The following is a 22,034-nucleotide window of genomic DNA, read 5'->3' on the forward strand; positions in this document are numbered from 1 at the left end:
TATCAACAAATGTGTGTTACTTTGATGATTACAATATAGATCAAATAACTTGGTAATGCCATAACTAACTATCACCTTATTTGTTGTTTAAGGAAGATCCCATTGTTTTCAGTTCCTTGTAATTGCTTTCTCTTGATCGATGGTGCTTCTCGACCATGTTTGGCAAGACCAGGTATGTTTGTAACATCCTTCAAAACCGTTCTTTTTGGCAAGTTTGATTCTGTAGTAGATCCTATAAGATACAAACAAATAAGAAAACAATAATTTAGTCCCTCCCATCTATGTTGTTCCTTGTACACTATTAACGATTTCACCTTTACTTTTCCAACTCGTTTTGAAAGGCTTGATGTTAGCGAGCTTTCTTCATCCACGATTAGCAGTCTTGATGACAAAATTGGCTGATAGATCTAAACTATTGAGTATTAAGTTTGTTCATCGAGGTTTGTATTTATATGACTAATAGAGACGGTTTCGGAAAATGATAAATTCTAGAATATGCTTATTAAATATTAGTGATAAGATACGTTAATTATCTTCTTTACTAAAGATCCGGAATAGTTGCTAAATATTAAAGAATACAAATATTTAGTTTTGATTTTAGAAGGTAAGGTGTAGAAATCGGTATTGTTAAGATTGGCTGATCTTTATCAGATTAAATGACGAACAAAAATGGTAATTATTTTAAATGCTGCCGTTTATTACGTATGGTAAGTTGTCTAAAACTGTTTTGTATATAATCGCTGATTTTTTGAAATGTTTAAATTAGTAACAGAACTTATATGGTAGGTATTGAATATTATGCGTTTGGATTTGATTTCTCCTTCAGGTTTAAGAAGAAGAGAGTGTTTGGATACACTTCTAATATATCTAAGATCCGAATAAGGTTATGGCCAAACACTTAGGATCCGTGTCCCATCTCCAAATATAATGACTTTGTTGCCTTTAAATTTTTTTTTTTCTCTTCTTCCTTGCTTAATCCGTAGGGGCAATAGATTCAGCCAGACGGCCAAAGACAACTGGTCGGTCGTACCCTAATCCTAGTTGGATTAATCATGGAAGTTTAGTTCCATGGTAAGATACATATTTCGTTGAATCATAACCTCTAAAACCGTCCTAATTATTCATTTGAAACACTTTGCTCATAAGACATTTGCTCAAGGTTAATAGTCAATTACAACATGGTTTATCTACTTAAACCTGATTAAAACCTAGATAATTTGAATGACAAAGGGTTAGTGTTGTCGAAGTGTAAGAGGGGGAGCCCTCTTAAGTTTGCACCACCACCAAAGGTTGTCCCTGTGGACAAAGAAAAGATATCGCCGGTTATCTCTATCAGATGTTCATGAGTTCACCGAACAAGATCGGGATGTTCTTGTTCGGACTTCAGAAAGGTATGCAGAACCTTGCTCTTGAGATGAGACTACGGAGGGTCTTAGTGACATAGATGAGTGGCACGCAGATCAGCAGAGAATAATTGGATGTAGAGAAAAAGAAGATGGCAAAGCACATGTTGGCAATATTTGTGATGGAACTTTGGGACTTTCTTAGAAATATATGCTTGGATAAAAAAATTCAAAATCCATACATAATAATGTTCATATCTATGAGATACTGTTGCTGAATTGTAAATACAAAAAAACAAACCTACTAGTACTATTATCTGATGTTTACTTGACGGTTCAATGGAATAAAGAGATTGCGAATTGCGTGTGACCAATAAAAGTGTCGATTATTCAGCTGTCAGCTTTCGTCAGGTTTGCCATATATGTTAAATAAATCGTCCATATATAAGCGCACGAGCTATTCATCAGTGGCTGCAACCAAGAGATTACATGTTGAAGTTGGAAAAACTTTTAAAATCACACCAAACAGTGGAAAAGTAGTAAGAGAGATATTTGGTTTACCTGTAGATGAACTGGCACATACTTAAATGTAACAAAATCACAGGCCGGCCAATAAATAAGTCCATTTCTCAATGTTGGCAGAAGATCTCGCTTCAATCTTGCCAAAATTTCGTCAGAATTTTCACCTTTATGATGGACCAGCAACATGCAAGTACTCCAAACACATGATGAGTATTGATAAATTTACAGGTAGAACTGTAAAAAGCTAAATCCATTTGAGACCAGAGATTCAATCGACAAGCTTAATTATGAGATGTACCTTGTAAAATGGCATTATAAGAATAGAAGACCGTGTTGCTACAAGGTCCGAAAAGAACCTGCCCCATCATTATTTTCTTAAAGGTTGTCAACACGTCGCGCTTTGGCAATATTTTAGAAAGATAACTGAACCACAGATGCTGTGACGGCCCGAGAAATATCAACCCAAAGCTAGCCATTCTAGCTGTTCTTATCAGGTCAAATGAACCAGCAGGAGGCATTGTAATCATCTGTTGAAGAATTTAGAGAGTCAGCACAAATAATAAACCAACAAAAAGAGTCTCTAGTTTCCGCGGAAGCTAACGAAAACATGATCATCATACAATGACTGAAAAAGAGAGTTTATAAGCACCCCAAGACACACACCTAACAAATGTCTGCCTTATAAGAATGCACAAGAGATAACAAGATCATTAGACAATTGGGATGTGAGTTTTCTGAGCACAAAAATACCAAACTCATCCAGTATTCAGTAAAAAACGAAAAAACGACTTGAATATAAAGATTAGTCTATCGGCATAGTTGGTTACCCGAGCTACCAAAACAGATATTTTTTTTCCAGTGTCTCAGTAAACACTGTAAATACAGTCTTTAGATACCAAAGGAAACAGTCGTTGAGAACACAGAATGGATCAAAGATAAGTAAAACAAATTAGAAAACAACACCACTAAACCAAACACCAAAATCACAGTTTTTATTGCTATCTTAGCTATTCTATACTAAAGTATAACATTTCTTCTGACTACTAAGACTCTAATCTAGTTTCAGAGGTACTTTCACACACAAAAAAGTAAGAACATACACATCAATTTGGAATTCTCTATGTATGATGAAACAATGCAAGATTGGTGTTTCCTTCCTAATTGAAAATATAAAATCCCCTGAGAATGAACCCTAAATTCCAAAACTACAAATGACTCAAAACCTAATTCCACACCATAAAGACTCCAAACAAAAACGAACAAGGGAGAGAGAGCCAAACCTGAGAAGTGAGATCGGCGGCCATATAAATAAGGGAAGTAGTGACGCTCTTAGTCACGAAAGGGTGTGATTCGAGCTTTCTCAAATACCATCGTAGAAACGCAGGCTGTTTCGAAGGAGACGAAGCGTTCGTCGATAGATTTCGCGACACGGAGAAGACGCGAGGGACTACGAAACTCCCAGCCTTGCGGAGCTCGTGAAACGATCGGCCGGAGAATCCAAGGATAGGTTTCCTACCGGAGAACACAGTTCCGACGAGAGCATTGTTGATTCCGTGAAGAGAACGACGATCGGAGAAGAAACGTTTGCTCAATCCAACGATGTTCATTCTCTCTCTCTCTCCGATGTTTCGTTAATGGCGGCAGCTTTACACTGTTTTGATGTAACTCCTCCGTACCAGGACAATACGACAGCGTTTCCAACATAACATTAAACCGACGTACAGTGCTTAGAGAAAACCAATAAAACGACATGATGTTTAATGTAATAACTCTCTCCCCGAGAGGCTACAACAGATCAAACGACTGCGTTTTGCTGATTCATTAGAACCCCTGTTTTAGAAATCGCTAGGCGCTAGTCGGACGGTTGATGTGGACCTAGCGATTAATCAAAGATTACACGAGAATTAATCGGGAACTAGTTTTAGGGCTTATATCTAACTTGGACAAGTATATATATTATTTCATGAGTTAAATCTTGAAAAAGTTCGATGGTTTAATGGTTCGAGTCATTATAATAGAGTAACATGTCCCAGGTTTGATTCCCATCAGTTAGTTTTTAATCTATTCATTTATCAGAGGGTAAAATCGGTAAACTCTTCATCTTTTTCTTTGATTGCGCATCCACCAACCCTAAAACTCAGTTTAATTTTTTCCCTTCTTAACATTTTTTTGGTCGATTTACACAATACTTTATACAAAATCTTCATATTTAATCATAAATAACCGATTCTCATCATAAATCTAACAAAACTTTGAGTTTTTTCACATATCCGATTTATTGGCCGAAGTTGCTAAAATCGCGGCGGTTGGGTACCGCTGAGCGCTTTTCCGGCGATTAACCGGCCGCTGAGACCAATTTTTAAAACAAGGATTAGAACATACAAGTAGGCAGCACCACGGTTACGATTATCATGGTTATCACGGTTACAATTTATTAACCACTGATTACAGTTAGAAATTTTGTTTAACCTTAACCATAACCGTTTAATAAATGATTAAACGGTTACGCTTAAATACAGTTCGGTTGAAGCGGTTACGATTATATACGGTTACAATCATATGATATATAAAATAGATATGATACAGTTGATATTATTTGATGATATAATATAATTGATATTATTTAATTATAATTAATATGTTTTTAGTGTACTCATATTTTATATATATCATATGATTTATATTAAATAAATAATTATTAGTATTTAAAACGGTTACGGTTAACAAATTATAGTTTAACTATGCAGTTAACTAACGGTTTTGATACGGTTACAGTTAATTAACAGTTATAGTTAATATAATTTAACTATATATTTATGGTTAATGGTTACAGATTTTAACCATTTTATATGGTTACAGTCTGGTTACGGTTCAGATACGGTACAGTTACGATCCAAAATACGGTTACGATTTAATTTTGTTCATGCCTACATACAAGTTGTTAAAACCAAAAACGACATACAATGCTTCGAAAAACAGAACGAAGCGTTTTACATATCCGCGGTACAGTAACAAATCAAACGACAGCGTTTTGTTTCATATATTAAAACGACATACAGTTCTTAAACAAACCAGTAAAAAACTCCCTTTAGACAGTTCGCAGGTCGCAACAGAGAAAATGACACCGTTTTGACTCCTGCATTAAACGACACCGTTTAGGTTAGGACTCTTATGTGATATAATCTTTATGCAAGGACTCAATCTGAAATTTACCAATCGAGATTTTATAACACAATGTTTCCTTTTAATTCATCTTCGCCGAGAGGTCTCTCTGNGTAAGTCTTTTTTTTTTTTTTTTTTTTTTTCAATGGATCCTTCAATTTTCAAGCTCCTTGAAGAAGACGAGGTTAGGTTTCTATATCTCATTTCGTTTTTTTTTTCAAAATCCAATTTTGTGTGATGCCCTTGCTCGGTGGCTTGAAGCGTCGTTAGTGATTTTTGATTCCGGTCGAATTGTGTTGGTTAGGATGAGTCGATGCATTCGGGAGCTGATGTAGATGCTTTCCAAGCTGCTCTGAATCGAGATATTGAAGGTTCTATGACAACTTCAATGCCACTCGGGACGAATCCTGGTATGATTCTCTACAAAATTCGAGTTTTTAAGATAGGGCTAGTTAGATTCTACGTCTGAGATTGTAATTGTAGCCTGCTTTTTGATGAGAGCTGTAGTTTGAAACCTATTGCATACGACTTACAGAACGTTTTTGTTTAGTTTCTGAGGGAGCTCTGTGTCAGATTCTTGAACTTATGTACCGGTTTAGGTGCAGTATTGGAAGTAAAGATAGGATTTTTTTTGTTGTGGGTTTCTCTTAGAGTGGATGCGCGATCCAATGTAATGAGAAAATGACTTGTCACTGTGAAGCTATTAAGTATCTGGGGAAGCTTTGGCATGTTAGCAAAGTTGTGCTTGTTTCGATATAAAGAGTAGTTTCTGATACATTATTATTACTCTTGGAACATGGATAACTAAAGAAGATGTCTATGTTAGGTTATATTGTAAACTTCTCTTATCTACTGACATGTGAGAAAGTTTCAATCCTACATTAAAGCAATTATCAAGGTCATGAAAGACTAGTTTTTAAGGGCTGTTGTATGCTAATAGCGGCATATATTTTGTTATCGGCAAGAGCCTGTATATATGCTTGTTGAGTCATTGAAAACGATCAATGTGATGGGACTTATTAGCTAGGGTAGATAGTAGGGTGATGGTCCTGGTTTCCTTTTTGGGCATTATCTGATTTTTCCTCCAGTTTAACTTGTGACTGTAGTTTCATCAACCAGTTGCTTGAATTATTTCTATAGGAAACAACCATCCTCCCAGCCAGCAGTTTGCGCCATGGAAGAATGGTATTGGAGATGCTAATATCAATGTCCAGACGCAGCACAGCCTTGAAAGTACTCAGATGAAGGAGCAACAAGGATCGACTTTAGAAAATCAACATCAACATGATTTGAAACGAGCCAATGAATCTCATTTACAACACAACCAGCCTCAAGACCTTCATCGAGCAGGTCAACTGTGGGAGAATCCATCGCAGGTACCCCAAACAATTGGGTTGCCGATTTCTGAAAAGAATCCTACTGGTAATGAACCAGATAGATCACATAATGTTCAAGAGAGTGAATCTCAGTATGTGAAACTGCAAAAGATGAGTAGTCAACAGGCTCGGGGAGTGGAACCGTCTGCTAACCCTATGAACCGCAACCCTAAGCAAGTACCATTTGCTGCTTTGCTTCCTACCTTAATGGCTCAACTCGATAAAGATAGAGCACTGCAGCTCCGTACCTTATATGCTAGACTTAAGGTATGTCTATCAGTGGAATCATTTGAAATTCTGTTCGAAAGCTATTGCAATATCATTGCTTTCCTTCTGATACTTTCTTTTTGCAGAAAAATGAAATCCCCAAAGAGGGGTTCACAAGACATATGAAGGATATTGTAGGCGATCAGATGCTCAGGTTGGCAGTTAGTAAACTGCAGCAGGTATTACCATTTTCCATATTTTGTGTCATGTAGTAAATAAAACCAGAAAACCGACTTAGAGTATTAGCTTGTGAACGGAATCATGTTGGAATTGTCTATTTAAGTCTGCTTTTGAGGCTCTAATTTTTTTACTTTTGTCCTTTAAATTTAGCTGGATCTAAAGGACTATTGTTTTTTTTTATTAGCTTGAATGGTCTGAGTCTGACATGAGCTACATCTGGTGATCTTTAATTCAACTGGTTTTTAGAATATATACTTCTAGGCTGGCATCCTTCACGATAATATGATATTGGTTTTATGGAACACCATCTTATTATCCTTCACGATACTGTATTTCTGTGATCTGATTTTTTCTTTACCAGATTCCAGTTGATGGGAACTTTGTTTGGTTGATTTTCCAGTTTCCAGCTGTTAGGTTTTTTCATACCTCAATGTTTGAAACGTTTTTGTATCTCTCTGTTGCCTCTTTTCCAAAATCCTTAACCAGAAGGTCGTATTTGCACTGTCTGCATCTTTTCTCGCTTTCACTTCTTTCCTCTACCTTGCAGTGGCTTCATGAATTAGGCAAAACCTTAAATCTTCCTCTATTTTCTTCACAACCAAAAAGTCGAGATTTTTTTTTTTTATTAAACACTATCTTAGCGATTATAATTCTTTCTAAGGTTATCAGACTTATCCCTGGAATGATTAATCATATGATTTTTACTGACTTTGTCCCACATTTTGGTCACACTATGTCTGATATTTTTTTTAGTGGACATGTTAAAAGGGTGCTAAATATGTACTTCCAGAGTTTGTGGTCAACGTCTGCAAAGTGGGACTAGTTTAAGACGTTAAGTATACCAACTGAGACGATTTTTATCTTATTTCCCATATCAAACAGTAATATGATACAAAATTTTTACTCCAATTCTAAGTACGATTTCCATTTTTTGTTATTTCCTGATAACAATAGGATTTCTATTTCTTTTCTTTCCCTTTTTTGTTTGGGAGTTATCTTTTCCTATATTTATAAGGTTGACGCTCGTTTATGAACTTCTTCCAAGACTTTGGAGGGATTTGGGGTTTATTGGTGTATCCGAGAGAACCAAAGTCATTCCCTTTGGGAGTTTTTACTTTGTTCTGTTTTCCACTATTTTAATAAAGGTTTTGCTTTTTGAACTGGGATCATAATTCCATCAAACAAAATTGTCAATCGTTGAAGCATCTGTACTTTTGAGCAATTTACCATGGGTGTGATTAAGTGGGTCTAGATTCTTCTTTACTTATAATCTGTGCTCATTGTTTTCAGATGAACTATAACCAAGGAAAAATTGGGATTCAAGCTCCTTCTACTGGTATAAATTATTCACTGATGCATTTTTTTTTTNTTTTTTTTTTTTTTTTTCGTACACTTTTATAATATTCTATACTCTTTTTAGATATATCTTATTATTTCCTGATTAAATCTATTCCATCGCAGAAATCAATAATCAAAAATCGCAGTCTGATCCTCGGGCAGTCCACCTTAACCAACTACCTTCCTCAACTTCAGGCACCTTAGGCAGTTCAGCTACGGTGCAGGGACTTACCAAACATCCGCAGCACCAGATGCAGCATCCACCAAGTTCTTTTCCTATGTATACTACCTCTGGTAGTTATCACACATATCCCGGTCCAAACACCAATGCTTCTGGTTCCGCGTTGAGACCGCACCTTCATGATTCCCATATGAGACATGGGGCACATAACCCGACTGTGGGATCAACTGGTCTTGGAGGACCCCCCCAATCTACCACAAACATGATGACTATGCCCAAATTTGAGAGGCCAAGTTCTGTAAATGACCCGAATAGGGTTCAAGGTGGCGTTACATCACACTTCCAGAACAGCTCATCATTACCTCTAAATTCTGCACCTGGTCAAGGATCATTAGTGTCCCTTGTTAAGCAAGAATCAGTTGATCAAAGTTTTGAAAAGAATAATGCAACCTCAGTAACTTCGAATGAGGACTTAGAGAAGGATTCCTCTAGAATGGGTTTATCAACACCTAACAACATGGCGCCTGCAAGCTCTGTATCTCCTTCCATGACAACTCAACTAGACGCTAGTACAACAGTAAGAGATCTATTAATATATAATTTTCTCATTATAAAAGTTAGTCTCAACTGTTCTTGTTTTTGAGCTCCTGGGGCAACCATGGCGCGTCAACATCCCCTGCATATTTTCCTAGTTATTTGTAACAACCTCGGTATTTCGGTTGGACAATCTCTTATTGACATTGTTTGTGTATCCATCAGATGAATTCTCGTGGCCCATTAGGAACCTCTCAAGGAGGAATTAATGCTAGGATGCCACCCAAAAAGCCTTCTGTTGGTCAGAAAAAACCTCTGGAGACATTAGGTTCTTCACCTCCACCACCAAGGTAATTGATCTGCTCAGGCTAAGACATGGGGAACAATTTTCTTGAGTCACTCTTTTTCAGTTAGCAAATTTAATAAGAGATTTCGGTTGTATGAATTTTTAAAGCTTAAAGCATTTTTCTTTTTGAGTCCCCAAGTAAAATAAAATCATAATTGTTTTGCATGGATCAACTTGCAGTAAGAAGCAAAAAGTAGCAGGGAATTCTATGGATCAAAGTATTGAACAGCTCAATGATGTCACTGCAGTCAGTGGTGTTAATCTCAGGGTGCGTTTCCTGGTAGATTCAGTTTTCAATTTATATCTGGAAGTAGATTACTGAATAAACTTTTTTTTTTGTCTGCATTTGGTTTAGGAAGAGGAAGAACAATTATTCTCTGGGGCCAAGGAGGATGCTCGTGTTTCCGAAGCATCTCGGAGAGTTGTGCACGAAGAAGAAGAAAGATTAATCTTGCATAAAAATCCGCTGCAAAGAAAACTGGCGGAAATTAGTTTGGATACTTCCCATATCTTCTTCTATTTTAATTTCTAGTTATGGAATCACTTGGAGAAGAAGCTTACAAATGTTTCTCATATCTGGCAGTGGCGAAAGCGGGTATAAAGCAGATAAGCAATGATGTCGAAAGGTGCTTGTCTTTGGTGAGAAGTCAACTTGTGCATTATTTGCTTACAGTACTTGAGCTTCTTTTTCTTTTTTTCCCCTTTTCTCATGTATTTGTCTCTCAGTGTGTGGAGGAAAGGATGCGAGGATTATTATCCCATATAATTCGGTTGTCAAAGCAGGTCAGTCTTATTTTCTCTTACGACCTGCTTCAACATTTTTGTATCTATTCTTTCTCAAGGTAAAAATTCTTCTTCAGCGGGTTGATGCTGAGAAATCTAGACACCGGACTTTTATCACATCAGATATTCGCCTACAAATTAATGAAATGAACCAGAAGGTGAAGGAAGAATGGGAGAAGAAGCAGGCTGAAGCTGAAAAGCTTAAGAAACCGAGTGAGGTCGGTTTTGAGCTCATTACCTATGTTCTTATATTTACTACAGCACACAGACATGACAAAATTGGTTCTTCTTGCTGCAGAGTGAAGAAGGTGATGGTGGAGTTGACAGTGAGAAGGAGAAAGAAGATAACCGTTCAAAGGGTGTGAAGGTATGGAGAAATTATTAGCAGTTGTAGAGTCACGTCAAAATTATCTTTGCATTGTTCTTAGACTAGTGGTTTCGATATGTGAAGGTAAATAAGGAGGATGATGACAAAATGAGAACGACAGCTGCAAATGTTGCTGCTCGTGCTGCTGTCGGAGGAGATGATACATTTTTAAAATGGCAATTAATGGCTGAAGCTCGTCAAAAATCTGTATCTGAAGGTGGTAAAGATGGGAGTCAGAAAGCTACTTCAGGTGGAGGAAAGAACTCTAAGGACAGGCAAGATGGTGGACGACGGTTTTCTGGAAATGGTAAGTCCATTATATAACCGCTTTTTACGTAAGAGTAAAGAATCAGGAATGAACAAAGCTCAAAAACCCTCCTCGAATACATGAATTGCTCCTAGTGTTAGAAATGCTAAGAGTCTAGTTGTGATGTGGCTTTTGTCTATTGAGTTCCTCGTGGTTTTGTTTGTGATAATAAGCTCTGGATTCATGTTTTCAGGTGGTCGAAGAGTAGGGAAAAACCAAGGTTCGTCTCCTCAACCAAAAGTGGTAAGGACAATCACTGTGAAGGATGTGGTTGCTGTTTTGGAGAGAGAGCCGCAGATGTCCAAATCCACTTTAATGTATCGATTAATTCAATAGAAAAAGCAGAATCATTATTTATAAGCTTCTGATGATAATTTAATCGTCAAGGCCCAAGAGATTTATACCATTGTGTCTGTTCTATGGCCATTTCAACCTCAAACGTCAATTCATAATACAACCCCTAAAGATTCAAAACTCAATACTTGCATCCAGTGCTAGAGACTTCAAATGTTCCAAATTGATTGAAATACAAACCTACTCCTATTACATCATACAAACCTACCCCTATTAAATGCCGGTTCCAAAAAATTTATGTCAACATCGATTGAATTTTTTTTCTATAAAACATCCAAATCAAGTTTTAGAGCTTCTCACTAGACCCGTCGTTGGGACTGCTTAGGCTGGTTGGGACAGACTAGGTCCCGGATACGGTTGGAGCACATTTTAGTGTAACATGTGTGTGTACGTGATCATGTCTGCGATCTTACATGGGCATTACACAGACCTATGGTTGTGCATTATATTCTTTTATAGGTTACTATTGGAAGTATACTGGGGACCGTCAAAGTCCGTCTAATAGTGAACCCGTGAAGCCCAAACCGAATAATCCTCCCCAAGATACCCTCTCAATATTTACTCGACTTATTGTTATTGACCGTTCATCTTTGTACTGCCCATCTTTGAATTGTGTTGGACACCTCTCACTATAAGTCTATAAGCAATGAAAAAGGTATCTATATGAAAAAAAATTCTGATCCAGCCCAGGAACCGGGTCTTGAGTAGTCAGGTATAATGTTTTAGGATTTTCCATAACTTCATTATTATTCTGATTGACATTTCTGGTAAATAAATTATAAAAAGTAGAGTGCTTAATTAGTCCAAATGNTGCAGAGTGAAGAAGGTGATGGTGGAGTTGACAGTGAGAAGGAGAAAGAAGATAACCGTTCAAAGGGTGTGAAGGTATGGAGAAATTATTAGCAGTTGTAGAGTCACGTCAAAATTATCTTTGCATTGTTCTTAGACTATNTCTACACTCTACACTAAACCATATATTTAAGTAAAAGAATGAGTTAAAAAGATCACGCGGACCTTATTGTGGTTTTGTGGTCCTCCCCATCTTCTATGTGACTCGCACCTTTCCGCCATTTACTTCTTCACATAAAATACTCATTTCCACTCTATCCGATGCCAAGAAAACAACGTTGTAACTACTAAGAAGAACCCATAAATGATAAATATATACGAATTTTCAAATATGTTTTTAGTGTTGGTGTATCATCGTAACTTTAGTTTTTTGTTCATAATGTTTAAGGATTCGATCTTATCTATAGAAGTTTAATTCATTTCAAATTGTAAGGACAAAGTAGAAGAAAACTCAACTAGGAAAAGTGATCACATGACACAATAACCAAAAGTTACCCTCAAAGACTATATAGGCGTAATTATAGTTGTGATTTTGGTGAACTTGAGCAAATTGTCTTTACTAGCTAGGGTTTATTTTTTAGTAAATATGTGGATGAATAGTAAATAAAATCATTTTACAAATTACAAAAAAAAAACAAGAATAAGATTTTCTAGTTACAAATTAATTTTCAGTCAACTAGATAGCACACCGTAACTATTTTTGACTATCTGATACAAGCAGCTCCTTTAGTTTCAAAACCGGCATTTCCAAAAATTTTGGGTCATTGCAACTCCTTAGCCATAAGCTTTTTTTTGTAATCAACTCTTGTGTTTATTTTTCATTTTTTTTTGTTAACAAGTTCACATTGTTTCGAAATAAAAAGAAAGATACTAATCCATCACAAAAAGTACTAGTCAGTCTAATTTAAAATGAAAAGGAAAACAACNGGAGGAAAGAACTCTAAGGACAGGCAAGATGGTGGACGACGGTTTTCTGGAAATGGTAAGTCCATTATATAACCGCTTTTTACGTAAGAGTAAAGAATCAGGAATGAACAAAGCTCAAAAACCCTCCTCGAATACATGAATTGCTCCTAGTGTTAGAAATGCTAAGAGTCTAGTTGTGATGTGGCTTTTGTCTATTGAGTTCCTCGTGGTTTTGTTTGTGATAATAAGCTCTGGATTCATGTTTTCAGGTGGTCGAAGAGTAGGGAAAAACCAAGGTTCGTCTCCTCAACCAAAAGTGGTAAGGACAATCACTGTGAAGGATGTGGTTGCTGTTTTGGAGAGAGAGCCGCAGATGTCCAAATCCACTTTAATGTATCGATTAATTCAATAGAAAAAGCAGAATCATTATTTATAAGCTTCTGATGATAATTTAATCGTCAAGGCCCAAGAGATTTATACCATTGTGTCTGTTCTATGGCCATTTCAACCTCAAACGTCAATTCATAATACAACCCCTAAAGATTCAAAACTCAATACTTGCATCCAGTGCTAGAGACTTCAAATGTTCCAAATTGATTGAAATACAAACCTACTCCTATTACATCATACAAACCTACCCCTATTAAATGCCGGTTCCAAAAAATTTATGTCAACATCGATTGAATTTTTTTTCTATAAAACATCCAAATCAAGTTTTAGAGCTTCTCACTAGACCCGTCGTTGGGACTGCTTAGGCTGGTTGGGACAGACTAGGTCCCGGATACGGTTGGAGCACATTTTAGTGTAACATGTGTGTGTACGTGATCATGTCTGCGATCTTACATGGGCATTACACAGACCTATGGTTGTGCATTATATTCTTTTATAGGTTACTATTGGAAGTATACTGGGGACCGTCAAAGTCCGTCTAATAGTGAACCCGTGAAGCCCAAACCGAATAATCCTCCCCAAGATACCCTCTCAATATTTACTCGACTTATTGTTATTGACCGTTCATCTTTGTACTGCCCATCTTTGAATTGTGTTGGACACCTCTCACTATAAGTCTATAAGCAATGAAAAAGGTATCTATATGAAAAAAAATTCTGATCCAGCCCAGGAACCGGGTCTTGAGTAGTCAGGTATAATGTTTTAGGATTTTCCATAACTTCATTATTATTCTGATTGACATTTCTGGTAAATAAATTATAAAAAGTAGAGTGCTTAATTAGTCCAAATGATGTACGCAAAGTCGTGAAATTATTGTCTACACTCTACACTAAACCATATATTTAAGTAAAAGAATGAGTTAAAAAGATCACGCGGACCTTATTGTGGTTTTGTGGTCCTCCCCATCTTCTATGTGACTCGCACCTTTCCGCCATTTACTTCTTCACATAAAATACTCATTTCCACTCTATCCGATGCCAAGAAAACAACGTTGTAACTACTAAGAAGAACCCATAAATGATAAATATATACGAATTTTCAAATATGTTTTTAGTGTTGGTGTATCATCGTAACTTTAGTTTTTTGTTCATAATGTTTAAGGATTCGATCTTATCTATAGAAGTTTAATTCATTTCAAATTGTAAGGACAAAGTAGAAGAAAACTCAACTAGGAAAAGTGATCACATGACACAATAACCAAAAGTTACCCTCAAAGACTATATAGGCGTAATTATAGTTGTGATTTTGGTGAACTTGAGCAAATTGTCTTTACTAGCTAGGGTTTATTTTTTAGTAAATATGTGGATGAATAGTAAATAAAATCATTTTACAAATTACAAAAAAAAAACAAGAATAAGATTTTCTAGTTACAAATTAATTTTCAGTCAACTAGATAGCACACCGTAACTATTTTTGACTATCTGATACAAGCAGCTCCTTTAGTTTCAAAACCGGCATTTCCAAAAATTTTGGGTCATTGCAACTCCTTAGCCATAAGCTTTTTTTTGTAATCAACTCTTGTGTTTATTTTTCATTTTTTTTTGTTAACAAGTTCACATTGTTTCGAAATAAAAAGAAAGATACTAATCCATCACAAAAAGTACTAGTCAGTCTAATTTAAAATGAAAAGGAAAACAACTAATGAGGACCGAATGAGATGCTAAATAGATTGCTCAATGTAAGTGATCAGGTTTCTTCCTTTCCATCACCATTCCTTCCTTCTTCTTCTTCTTGGGTTCTTCTGCGATCATCGACAAGCCTTAAGAGGGAAAAATAACAATCTTGTGTTATACAGAAGAGATCCAAAATCCTTTATTCACACACACATATGTAAAAGAAAATATACCGGTTAAGTGATATTTATCCTTGAGCATCATCCTGCTAAGCTTTGCTGCTCTAGCCTTTTCGAATAGNTTATCTTTGCATTGTTCTTAGACTAGTGGTTTCGATATGTGAAGGTAAATAAGGAGGATGATGACAAAATGAGAACGACAGCTGCAAATGTTGCTGCTCGTGCTGCTGTCGGAGGAGATGATACATTTTTAAAATGGCAATTAATGGCTGAAGCTCGTCAAAAATCTGTATCTGAAGGTGGTAAAGATGGGAGTCAGAAAGCTACTTCAGGTGGAGGAAAGAACTCTAAGGACAGGCAAGATGGTGGACGACGGTTTTCTGGAAATGGTAAGTCCATTATATAACCGCTTTTTACGTAAGAGTAAAGAATCAGGAATGAACAAAGCTCAAAAACCCTCCTCGAATACATGAATTGCTCCTAGTGTTAGAAATGCTAAGAGTCTAGTTGTGATGTGGCTTTTGTCTATTGAGTTCCTCGTGGTTTTGTTTGTGATAATAAGCTCTGGATTCATGTTTTCAGGTGGTCGAAGAGTAGGGAAAAACCAAGGTTCGTCTCCTCAACCAAAAGTGGTAAGGACAATCACTGTGAAGGATGTGGTTGCTGTTTTGGAGAGAGAGCCGCAGATGTCCAAATCCACTTTAATGTATCGATTAATTCAATAGAAAAAGCAGAATCATTATTTATAAGCTTCTGATGATAATTTAATCGTCAAGGCCCAAGAGATTTATACCATTGTGTCTGTTCTATGGCCATTTCAACCTCAAACGTCAATTCATAATACAACCCCTAAAGATTCAAAACTCAATACTTGCATCCAGTGCTAGAGACTTCAAATGTTCCAAATTGATTGAAATACAAACCTACTCCTATTACATCATACAAACCTACCCCTATTAAATGCCGGTTCCAAAAAATTTATGTCAACATCGATTGAATTTTTTTTCTATAAAACATCCAAATCAAGTTTTAGAGCTTCTCACTAGACCCGTCGTTGGGACTGCTTAGGCTGGTTGGGACAGACTAGGTCCCGGATACGGTTGGAGCACATTTTAGTGTAACATGTGTGTGTACGTGATCATGTCTGCGATCTTACATGGGCATTACACAGACCTATGGTTGTGCATTATATTCTTTTATAGGTTACTATTGGAAGTATACTGGGGACCGTCAAAGTCCGTCTAATAGTGAACCCGTGAAGCCCAAACCGAATAATCCTCCCCAAGATACCCTCTCAATATTTACTCGACTTATTGTTATTGACCGTTCATCTTTGTACTGCCCATCTTTGAATTGTGTTGGACACCTCTCACTATAAGTCTATAAGCAATGAAAAAGGTATCTATATGAAAAAAAATTCTGATCCAGCCCAGGAACCGGGTCTTGAGTAGTCAGGTATAATGTTTTAGGATTTTCCATAACTTCATTATTATTCTGATTGACATTTCTGGTAAATAAATTATAAAAAGTAGAGTGCTTAATTAGTCCAAATGATGTACGCAAAGTCGTGAAATTATTGTCTACACTCTACACTAAACCATATATTTAAGTAAAAGAATGAGTTAAAAAGATCACGCGGACCTTATTGTGGTTTTGTGGTCCTCCCCATCTTCTATGTGACTCGCACCTTTCCGCCATTTACTTCTTCACATAAAATACTCATTTCCACTCTATCCGATGCCAAGAAAACAACGTTGTAACTACTAAGAAGAACCCATAAATGATAAATATATACGAATTTTCAAATATGTTTTTAGTGTTGGTGTATCATCGTAACTTTAGTTTTTTGTTCATAATGTTTAAGGATTCGATCTTATCTATAGAAGTTTAATTCATTTCAAATTGTAAGGACAAAGTAGAAGAAAACTCAACTAGGAAAAGTGATCACATGACACAATAACCAAAAGTTACCCTCAAAGACTATATAGGCGTAATTATAGTTGTGATTTTGGTGAACTTGAGCAAATTGTCTTTACTAGCTAGGGTTTATTTTTTAGTAAATATGTGGATGAATAGTAAATAAAATCATTTTACAAATTACAAAAAAAAAACAAGAATAAGATTTTCTAGTTACAAATTAATTTTCAGTCAACTAGATAGCACACCGTAACTATTTTTGACTATCTGATACAAGCAGCTCCTTTAGTTTCAAAACCGGCATTTCCAAAAATTTTGGGTCATTGCAACTCCTTAGCCATAAGCTTTTTTTTGTAATCAACTCTTGTGTTTATTTTTCATTTTTTTTTGTTAACAAGTTCACATTGTTTCGAAATAAAAAGAAAGATACTAATCCATCACAAAAAGTACTAGTCAGTCTAATTTAAAATGAAAAGGAAAACAACTAATGAGGACCGAATGAGATGCTAAATAGATTGCTCAATGTAAGTGATCAGGTTTCTTCCTTTCCATCACCATTCCTTCCTTCTTCTTCTTCTTGGGTTCTTCTGCGATCATCGACAAGCCTTAAGAGGGAAAAATAACAATCTTGTGTTATCTAGAAGAGATCCAAAATCCTTTATTCACACACACATATGTAAAAGAAAATATACCGGTTAAGTGATATTTATCCTTGAGCATCATCCTGCTAAGCTTTGCTGCTCTAGCCTTTTCGAATAGCCACGTAGCCTCCATCTGTTTGCTGATCATTTGAGCAGCGTAGTAAGGGATTTTACCACGAAAGCAGCGGCCATTGACAAACATGATACAGTCCATCAAGCTTTCTCTTGAAAGCCCTTTGATGTCATAAGCTCTTGATCTTGTCCAAAGACTTTTACCGTGCGAATTCACTGGTTCCGACAAGCAAAGAGCTCTTGTGCAATCACTTATGGCCGCATCTACATCTCCAAGGAGTAAGTAACACTCTCCTCTGTCGCTATATAGATTCATTCTCTTTTTCCTCAGTTTCAAAGGGCATAAGCCTATCGCTTCAGTGTAGCATCTAATAGCTCCCTCTATGTCTCCTACACAAAGCAATTGGTTTGCTTGCTGCTTAATCAAATTCACAACAACACTTGTCTCTGTCAGCAATTCTTGATTCTCACTCATCATCTTTTTCTCCCTCTTTCTCCTCTCTACTTTGTTCCTCCATAGTTCTTTTAAGGCTTTTTGGACCTTGTGAGTGTAGACACAACCTTTCTTTGTGTTGTAATGCATTAAAAGAACCTTAGTTATTCGATCTCCTAGGTTTGGTCTGACATCAAGAGCTTTAACCTCAACTAGGTCTACTAGATAAAACAATGACATCTCTATGACTTTGTACCTTGTTTCTTGGTCTTTGAGAAGCAGCAAAAGGCAATCTATACCCATGTATTGCCAATCATCAGAAGACCGAGAGAGATTGCATAGACTCAATATCATATCTTTTGATCCTGAGACATGTTCTCTCCCTTGTTTACTATAACAAAGAATCCGGATCAGTCCGATGCCTGCACGAGACGTGTGGTTAACCAATCCACCCCACATTTGGCTAAGATCCTTGAGAAAGTTTTTGTTACAAATAAGAGAAATAGACCTATGCTTGTAAGCAAAGCAATTGAGTAAATGAAGTGACCAGCATTGGAGCTGACTTGCCCATTCCTCAGCTTTTTGGTCTTCCATCTCTAACCCTCCAAGTCCTCTAGTAAGCAAGTCACAGTGATACCTAACTCTTCCTTCTTTTGCTTGAACACTCACAAACTCTTCATACACAACATCAACACATGTCGTTGCAATCTCCATGGCTAATCTCACCACTTCATTCTCGTAAGCAGCCACAGCCTCAAACGTCCTCTCGTAGCTCGCCAAGTGACCTAACGCCCTAACAACGACTCTTTGCTCGACCCAACTCATCTTTCCAGTCATAAGCTCAAGCAATGGAGCTATAACTCCAGACTCCACAGCTTTTACAGCAAACTCAGGCTTCTTCATGGTGTAAGATCCAATGATATGAACAGCATAGTAAGGAACATACACGTTTTGGCCAGTCATTACCCATTCTACATCCTCAAGACCTTTCTTCATTAACCTTGTCATGCACTCGAAGACCCCAAGAGACGGTAACTCAGGGTTCTCAGGGTCGGCCATGGCGTATCTCCAAATAAAAGTAAGTGTGAGTGCGAGCTCTNGATACCTCACTCTTCCTTCTTTTGCTTGAACACTCACAAACTCTTCATACACAACATCAACACATGTCGTTGCAATCTCCATGGATAATCTCACCACATCATTCTCGTAAGCAGCCACTGCCTCAAACGTCCTCTCGTAGCTCGCCAAGTGACCTAACGCCCTAACAACGACTCTTTGCTCGACCCAGCTCATCTTTCCTCTCATAAGCTCAAGCAATGGAGCTATAACTCCAGACTTCACAGCTTTTACAGCAAACGCAGGCTTCTTCATGGTGTAAGATCCAATGACATGAGCAGCATAGTAAGGAACATACACATTTTGGCCTGTCATCACCCATTCTACATCCTCAAGACCTTTCTTCATTAACCTTGTCATGCAGTCGAACACCCCAAGAGACGGTAACTCGGGGTTCTCAGGGTCGGCCATGGCGTATCTCCAAATAAAACTAAGTGTGAGAGCGAGCTCTGTGTCGTCTCTTGTCATGTGCAAATCTTTCAGAAATAACTCTAACCATGCTTTTCTTACACAAGGGTCTTTTTCCTCCATGGCACAGATGAAGCAACACGGTCTGGAACCGACAACAACGTGGGTCCTGGCCATCTTGTTTGTACTCCTGCAACGGAAGTGGTCCATGAAAGATCTGAGATTTTATTGATCTTTTTGGCTGTTCTTGCTGATTAAAGAAGGTTAAAAACAAAAAGGGAAAATAGGGTTTTGTATGTGATCCAGGTGGATATGCAGATCAAAGTGGGTTTTTGTTTATTAATACAAAAGTGAACTAAAGTGGCCTAGTAGTGTGATGACATCTAGCGGCCGCATAAGAAAGCGAAATGCAAATGTTTTCCATTTAAACAATTCAAAAAAATTGAACGGTTTAATTTGTAACTTTGTAGTACACTAGTTTCTACTAGTATCATTGTATAGAAAATCCAATTGTAAATCGATAAAACATAACACATAACAGAAACACCTTGCCTGCTAATTTTATAAGAGTTCTTATAAGAGTCTAATGTCTCCCATTGGTTGGAATAAAGATCTTTGGTTAATATATAAAAAATGTGGTAGCTTTAAAATTTTTGAGTTATCTTTTGGGATAAGTTAAGCCATATTTTTAATATGATATCTGATATATCATGGTTTTTAGAAGTTTTGGCTTATGATATAAGTCTTATTTGAAAGTATTTGAACAATTTGGAACAAAATAAAAATTCTTACCAAAGAGATGAAGTTGAAAGTCGTTTTTGAGGCTAATGTTGGTTGACACCATCACCTACATATTTTTACACGAGTTTTTGAAGACTTTTGGAAAACAAGGCTTTAAAACAAGGTTGAGAGTCTCAACTTGAGACGTAAATAAAATGTCATTTAACAATTTGGTAAGATAATAAAAAAATATCGAAAGAGAAATGTACCATAGACGTGCCAACCCTTGTTTTTTTTTTTTTTTTGTCACAAAAGGAATTCATTCATTAGTTTTCTCCGTCTCCATTAATCATGTCTTCTTTCAGGCTCAATCCCTCCATCAATCTGCACTTTAAAAATGATAGCTTAAATTATAGAAGAAAAAAAATAGAGAAGATGAAAGGTGGTTCAGTTTTAGTTATTGATCTATTTTTCCAATTTAATGATGGATAGTTACTGTAGCACTATTAATAGTGCTTAGAAAAAAGGATGTAAAACTCTGTATTAAACCTTAAAACATATTGGAAGGACGTGGACATGACCATTCGACCAACGAGGAAAATAAAACAAAAGAGGGGAAGATTGGTTAAAAACCAAAGGAACAATAATGACTAAAGATCAGTAGAAGGGATCTAGAGGGCTTGTCTTGAGATATTATTACTTAGAAAATAATCGGAGATGAAAGATGCAGTAAGATAGTTGAATGACTTTACCAAGAAGAAAAAGTTGAGGAAGAGCATTTTTAAGAAAGACTAGAGTTAATCAGTAGGTAAGAGAACTGACATCAAAGTTCTGCAAATATTATTTAAAAATAGACGCTAAGGTTCAACAGGAGCAGATAGTCGTCTTGCGAAAGTCGCTATTTTTCGGTAATTAGTCCAGCAACTAAGAAACAGTTGGGAAGGAAGAAAATGAAGCATTCAGTGGGCAGAGGCATGTGATTAAAATATAAAAAAGCTTGAAAGGTTTTAGCCAAAAAGAATCAGTAAGTTTTTAGATTCATAGAATTGACTCGAAAGATAGTCAAAAGAGCGCTAATGAGTAAAATTGGAATTTTGTGCTAAAGAAAAGATAAATTAAGAAGAACTTGAGGAAGTTGAGGAGGCTTTAAGCAGAAGTAAAAATCAAGTTGGAGCTCAAAAGTAATTTTGTTTTAGAAAATCTTGCCATTCTCAGCCAATAAAACAGGATAGAGGAGTTGGTGAGCTGTTGTGCCATGCGTTATCTTTAGAAGTGGATAAGTACGGTTAATTTAGAATGGCAAGTTGTGATTGGTGGAGAAGTGAACGTGAGACACTTGTTTAGGTGACTAAGAAGCCTTAGCATCGACCTTAGGAGAGTATAAATAGGCAGCTTTTGTTCATTAGTTTTAGCACACCAAAAATTAACCAAAAACTTTAGTTAAAATTCCTAGTTCGTTTTCGGAGACCTCAGAAGTTTCGGAGCAGTTCAAGGGAGTTTTTCGAGGAAGTCAGTAAGCTACTAAGTAAGTAGCTTAGTCTTAGTTTCAATTTCCCTTCTAGCTTTTTTTTAAGATCCCAATCTAAGCGGATTTTGATGATATGAAATCCATAGTTTTCGAGTTCGAGTGGATTTAGCTAGTTGGAGATGTAAAACCAAGTGAAACTTCA

The 22,034-nt window shown here is 36.6% G+C and overlaps 4 protein-coding genes and 1 long non-coding RNA gene across 7 annotated transcripts; 3 read left to right on the top strand and 2 right to left on the bottom strand.

Moving 5' to 3' along the window:
* Positions 1,541–3,507, bottom strand: LOC104725157 (PXMP2/4 family protein 4-like). The gene is made up of 4 exons (XM_010443764.1): positions 3,146–3,507; positions 2,164–2,392; positions 1,905–2,029; positions 1,541–1,814 (listed from the first exon to the last, which is right to left on the bottom strand). The coding sequence occupies exons 1-4, from the start codon at positions 3,470–3,472 to the stop codon at positions 1,734–1,736; spliced, it is 762 nt and encodes a 253-aa protein (XP_010442066.1). The 5' UTR covers positions 3,473–3,507; the 3' UTR covers positions 1,541–1,733.
* On the top strand, positions 5,147–11,160 carry LOC104725159 (transcription initiation factor TFIID subunit 4b). The gene is made up of 15 exons (XM_010443765.1): positions 5,147–5,211; positions 5,332–5,437; positions 6,168–6,670; positions 6,757–6,849; positions 8,141–8,186; positions 8,312–8,946; positions 9,129–9,253; positions 9,430–9,517; positions 9,605–9,740; positions 9,833–9,888; positions 9,976–10,032; positions 10,110–10,250; positions 10,331–10,399; positions 10,484–10,706; positions 10,900–11,160. Exons 1-15 carry the CDS (start codon positions 5,173–5,175, stop codon positions 11,040–11,042), a joined length of 2,460 nt encoding a protein of 819 aa, XP_010442067.1. The 5' UTR covers positions 5,147–5,172; the 3' UTR covers positions 11,043–11,160.
* LOC109127727 (transcription initiation factor TFIID subunit 4b-like) lies at positions 11,881–15,900 on the top strand. Its single transcript, XM_019233139.1, has 3 exons — positions 11,881–11,945; positions 15,224–15,446; positions 15,640–15,900. Exons 2-3 carry the CDS (start codon positions 15,248–15,250, stop codon positions 15,780–15,782), a joined length of 342 nt encoding a protein of 113 aa, XP_019088684.1. The 5' UTR covers positions 11,881–11,945; positions 15,224–15,247; the 3' UTR covers positions 15,783–15,900.
* On the top strand, positions 12,837–13,370 carry LOC104725161. Its single transcript, XR_757842.1, has 2 exons — positions 12,837–12,891; positions 13,085–13,370. It is a non-coding gene; the product is annotated as an uncharacterized LOC104725161 (long non-coding RNA).
* LOC104725160 lies at positions 17,402–20,478 on the bottom strand. Of its 3 annotated transcripts, XM_019232750.1 has the most exons (4): positions 20,437–20,478; positions 19,226–19,834; positions 17,667–18,757; positions 17,402–17,579 (listed from the first exon to the last, which is right to left on the bottom strand). In XM_019232750.1, exons 2-4 carry the CDS (start codon positions 19,819–19,821, stop codon positions 17,494–17,496), a joined length of 1,773 nt encoding a protein of 590 aa, XP_019088295.1. In that variant the 5' UTR covers positions 19,822–19,834; positions 20,437–20,478; the 3' UTR covers positions 17,402–17,493. The 3 variants fall into 3 exon arrangements, with proteins under 3 accessions (XP_019088295.1, XP_019088296.1, XP_010442068.1); XM_019232751.1 differs by lacking the exon at positions 20,437–20,478 and having other exon boundaries at positions 17,667–18,905; positions 19,374–20,190; XM_010443766.2 differs by lacking the exon at positions 20,437–20,478 and having other exon boundaries at positions 19,226–20,190.

The sequence above is a fragment of the Camelina sativa genome, chromosome 11, assembly GCF_000633955.1.
Source record: "Camelina sativa cultivar DH55 chromosome 11, Cs, whole genome shotgun sequence".
NCBI lineage: Eukaryota > Viridiplantae > Streptophyta > Magnoliopsida > Brassicales > Brassicaceae > Camelina > Camelina sativa.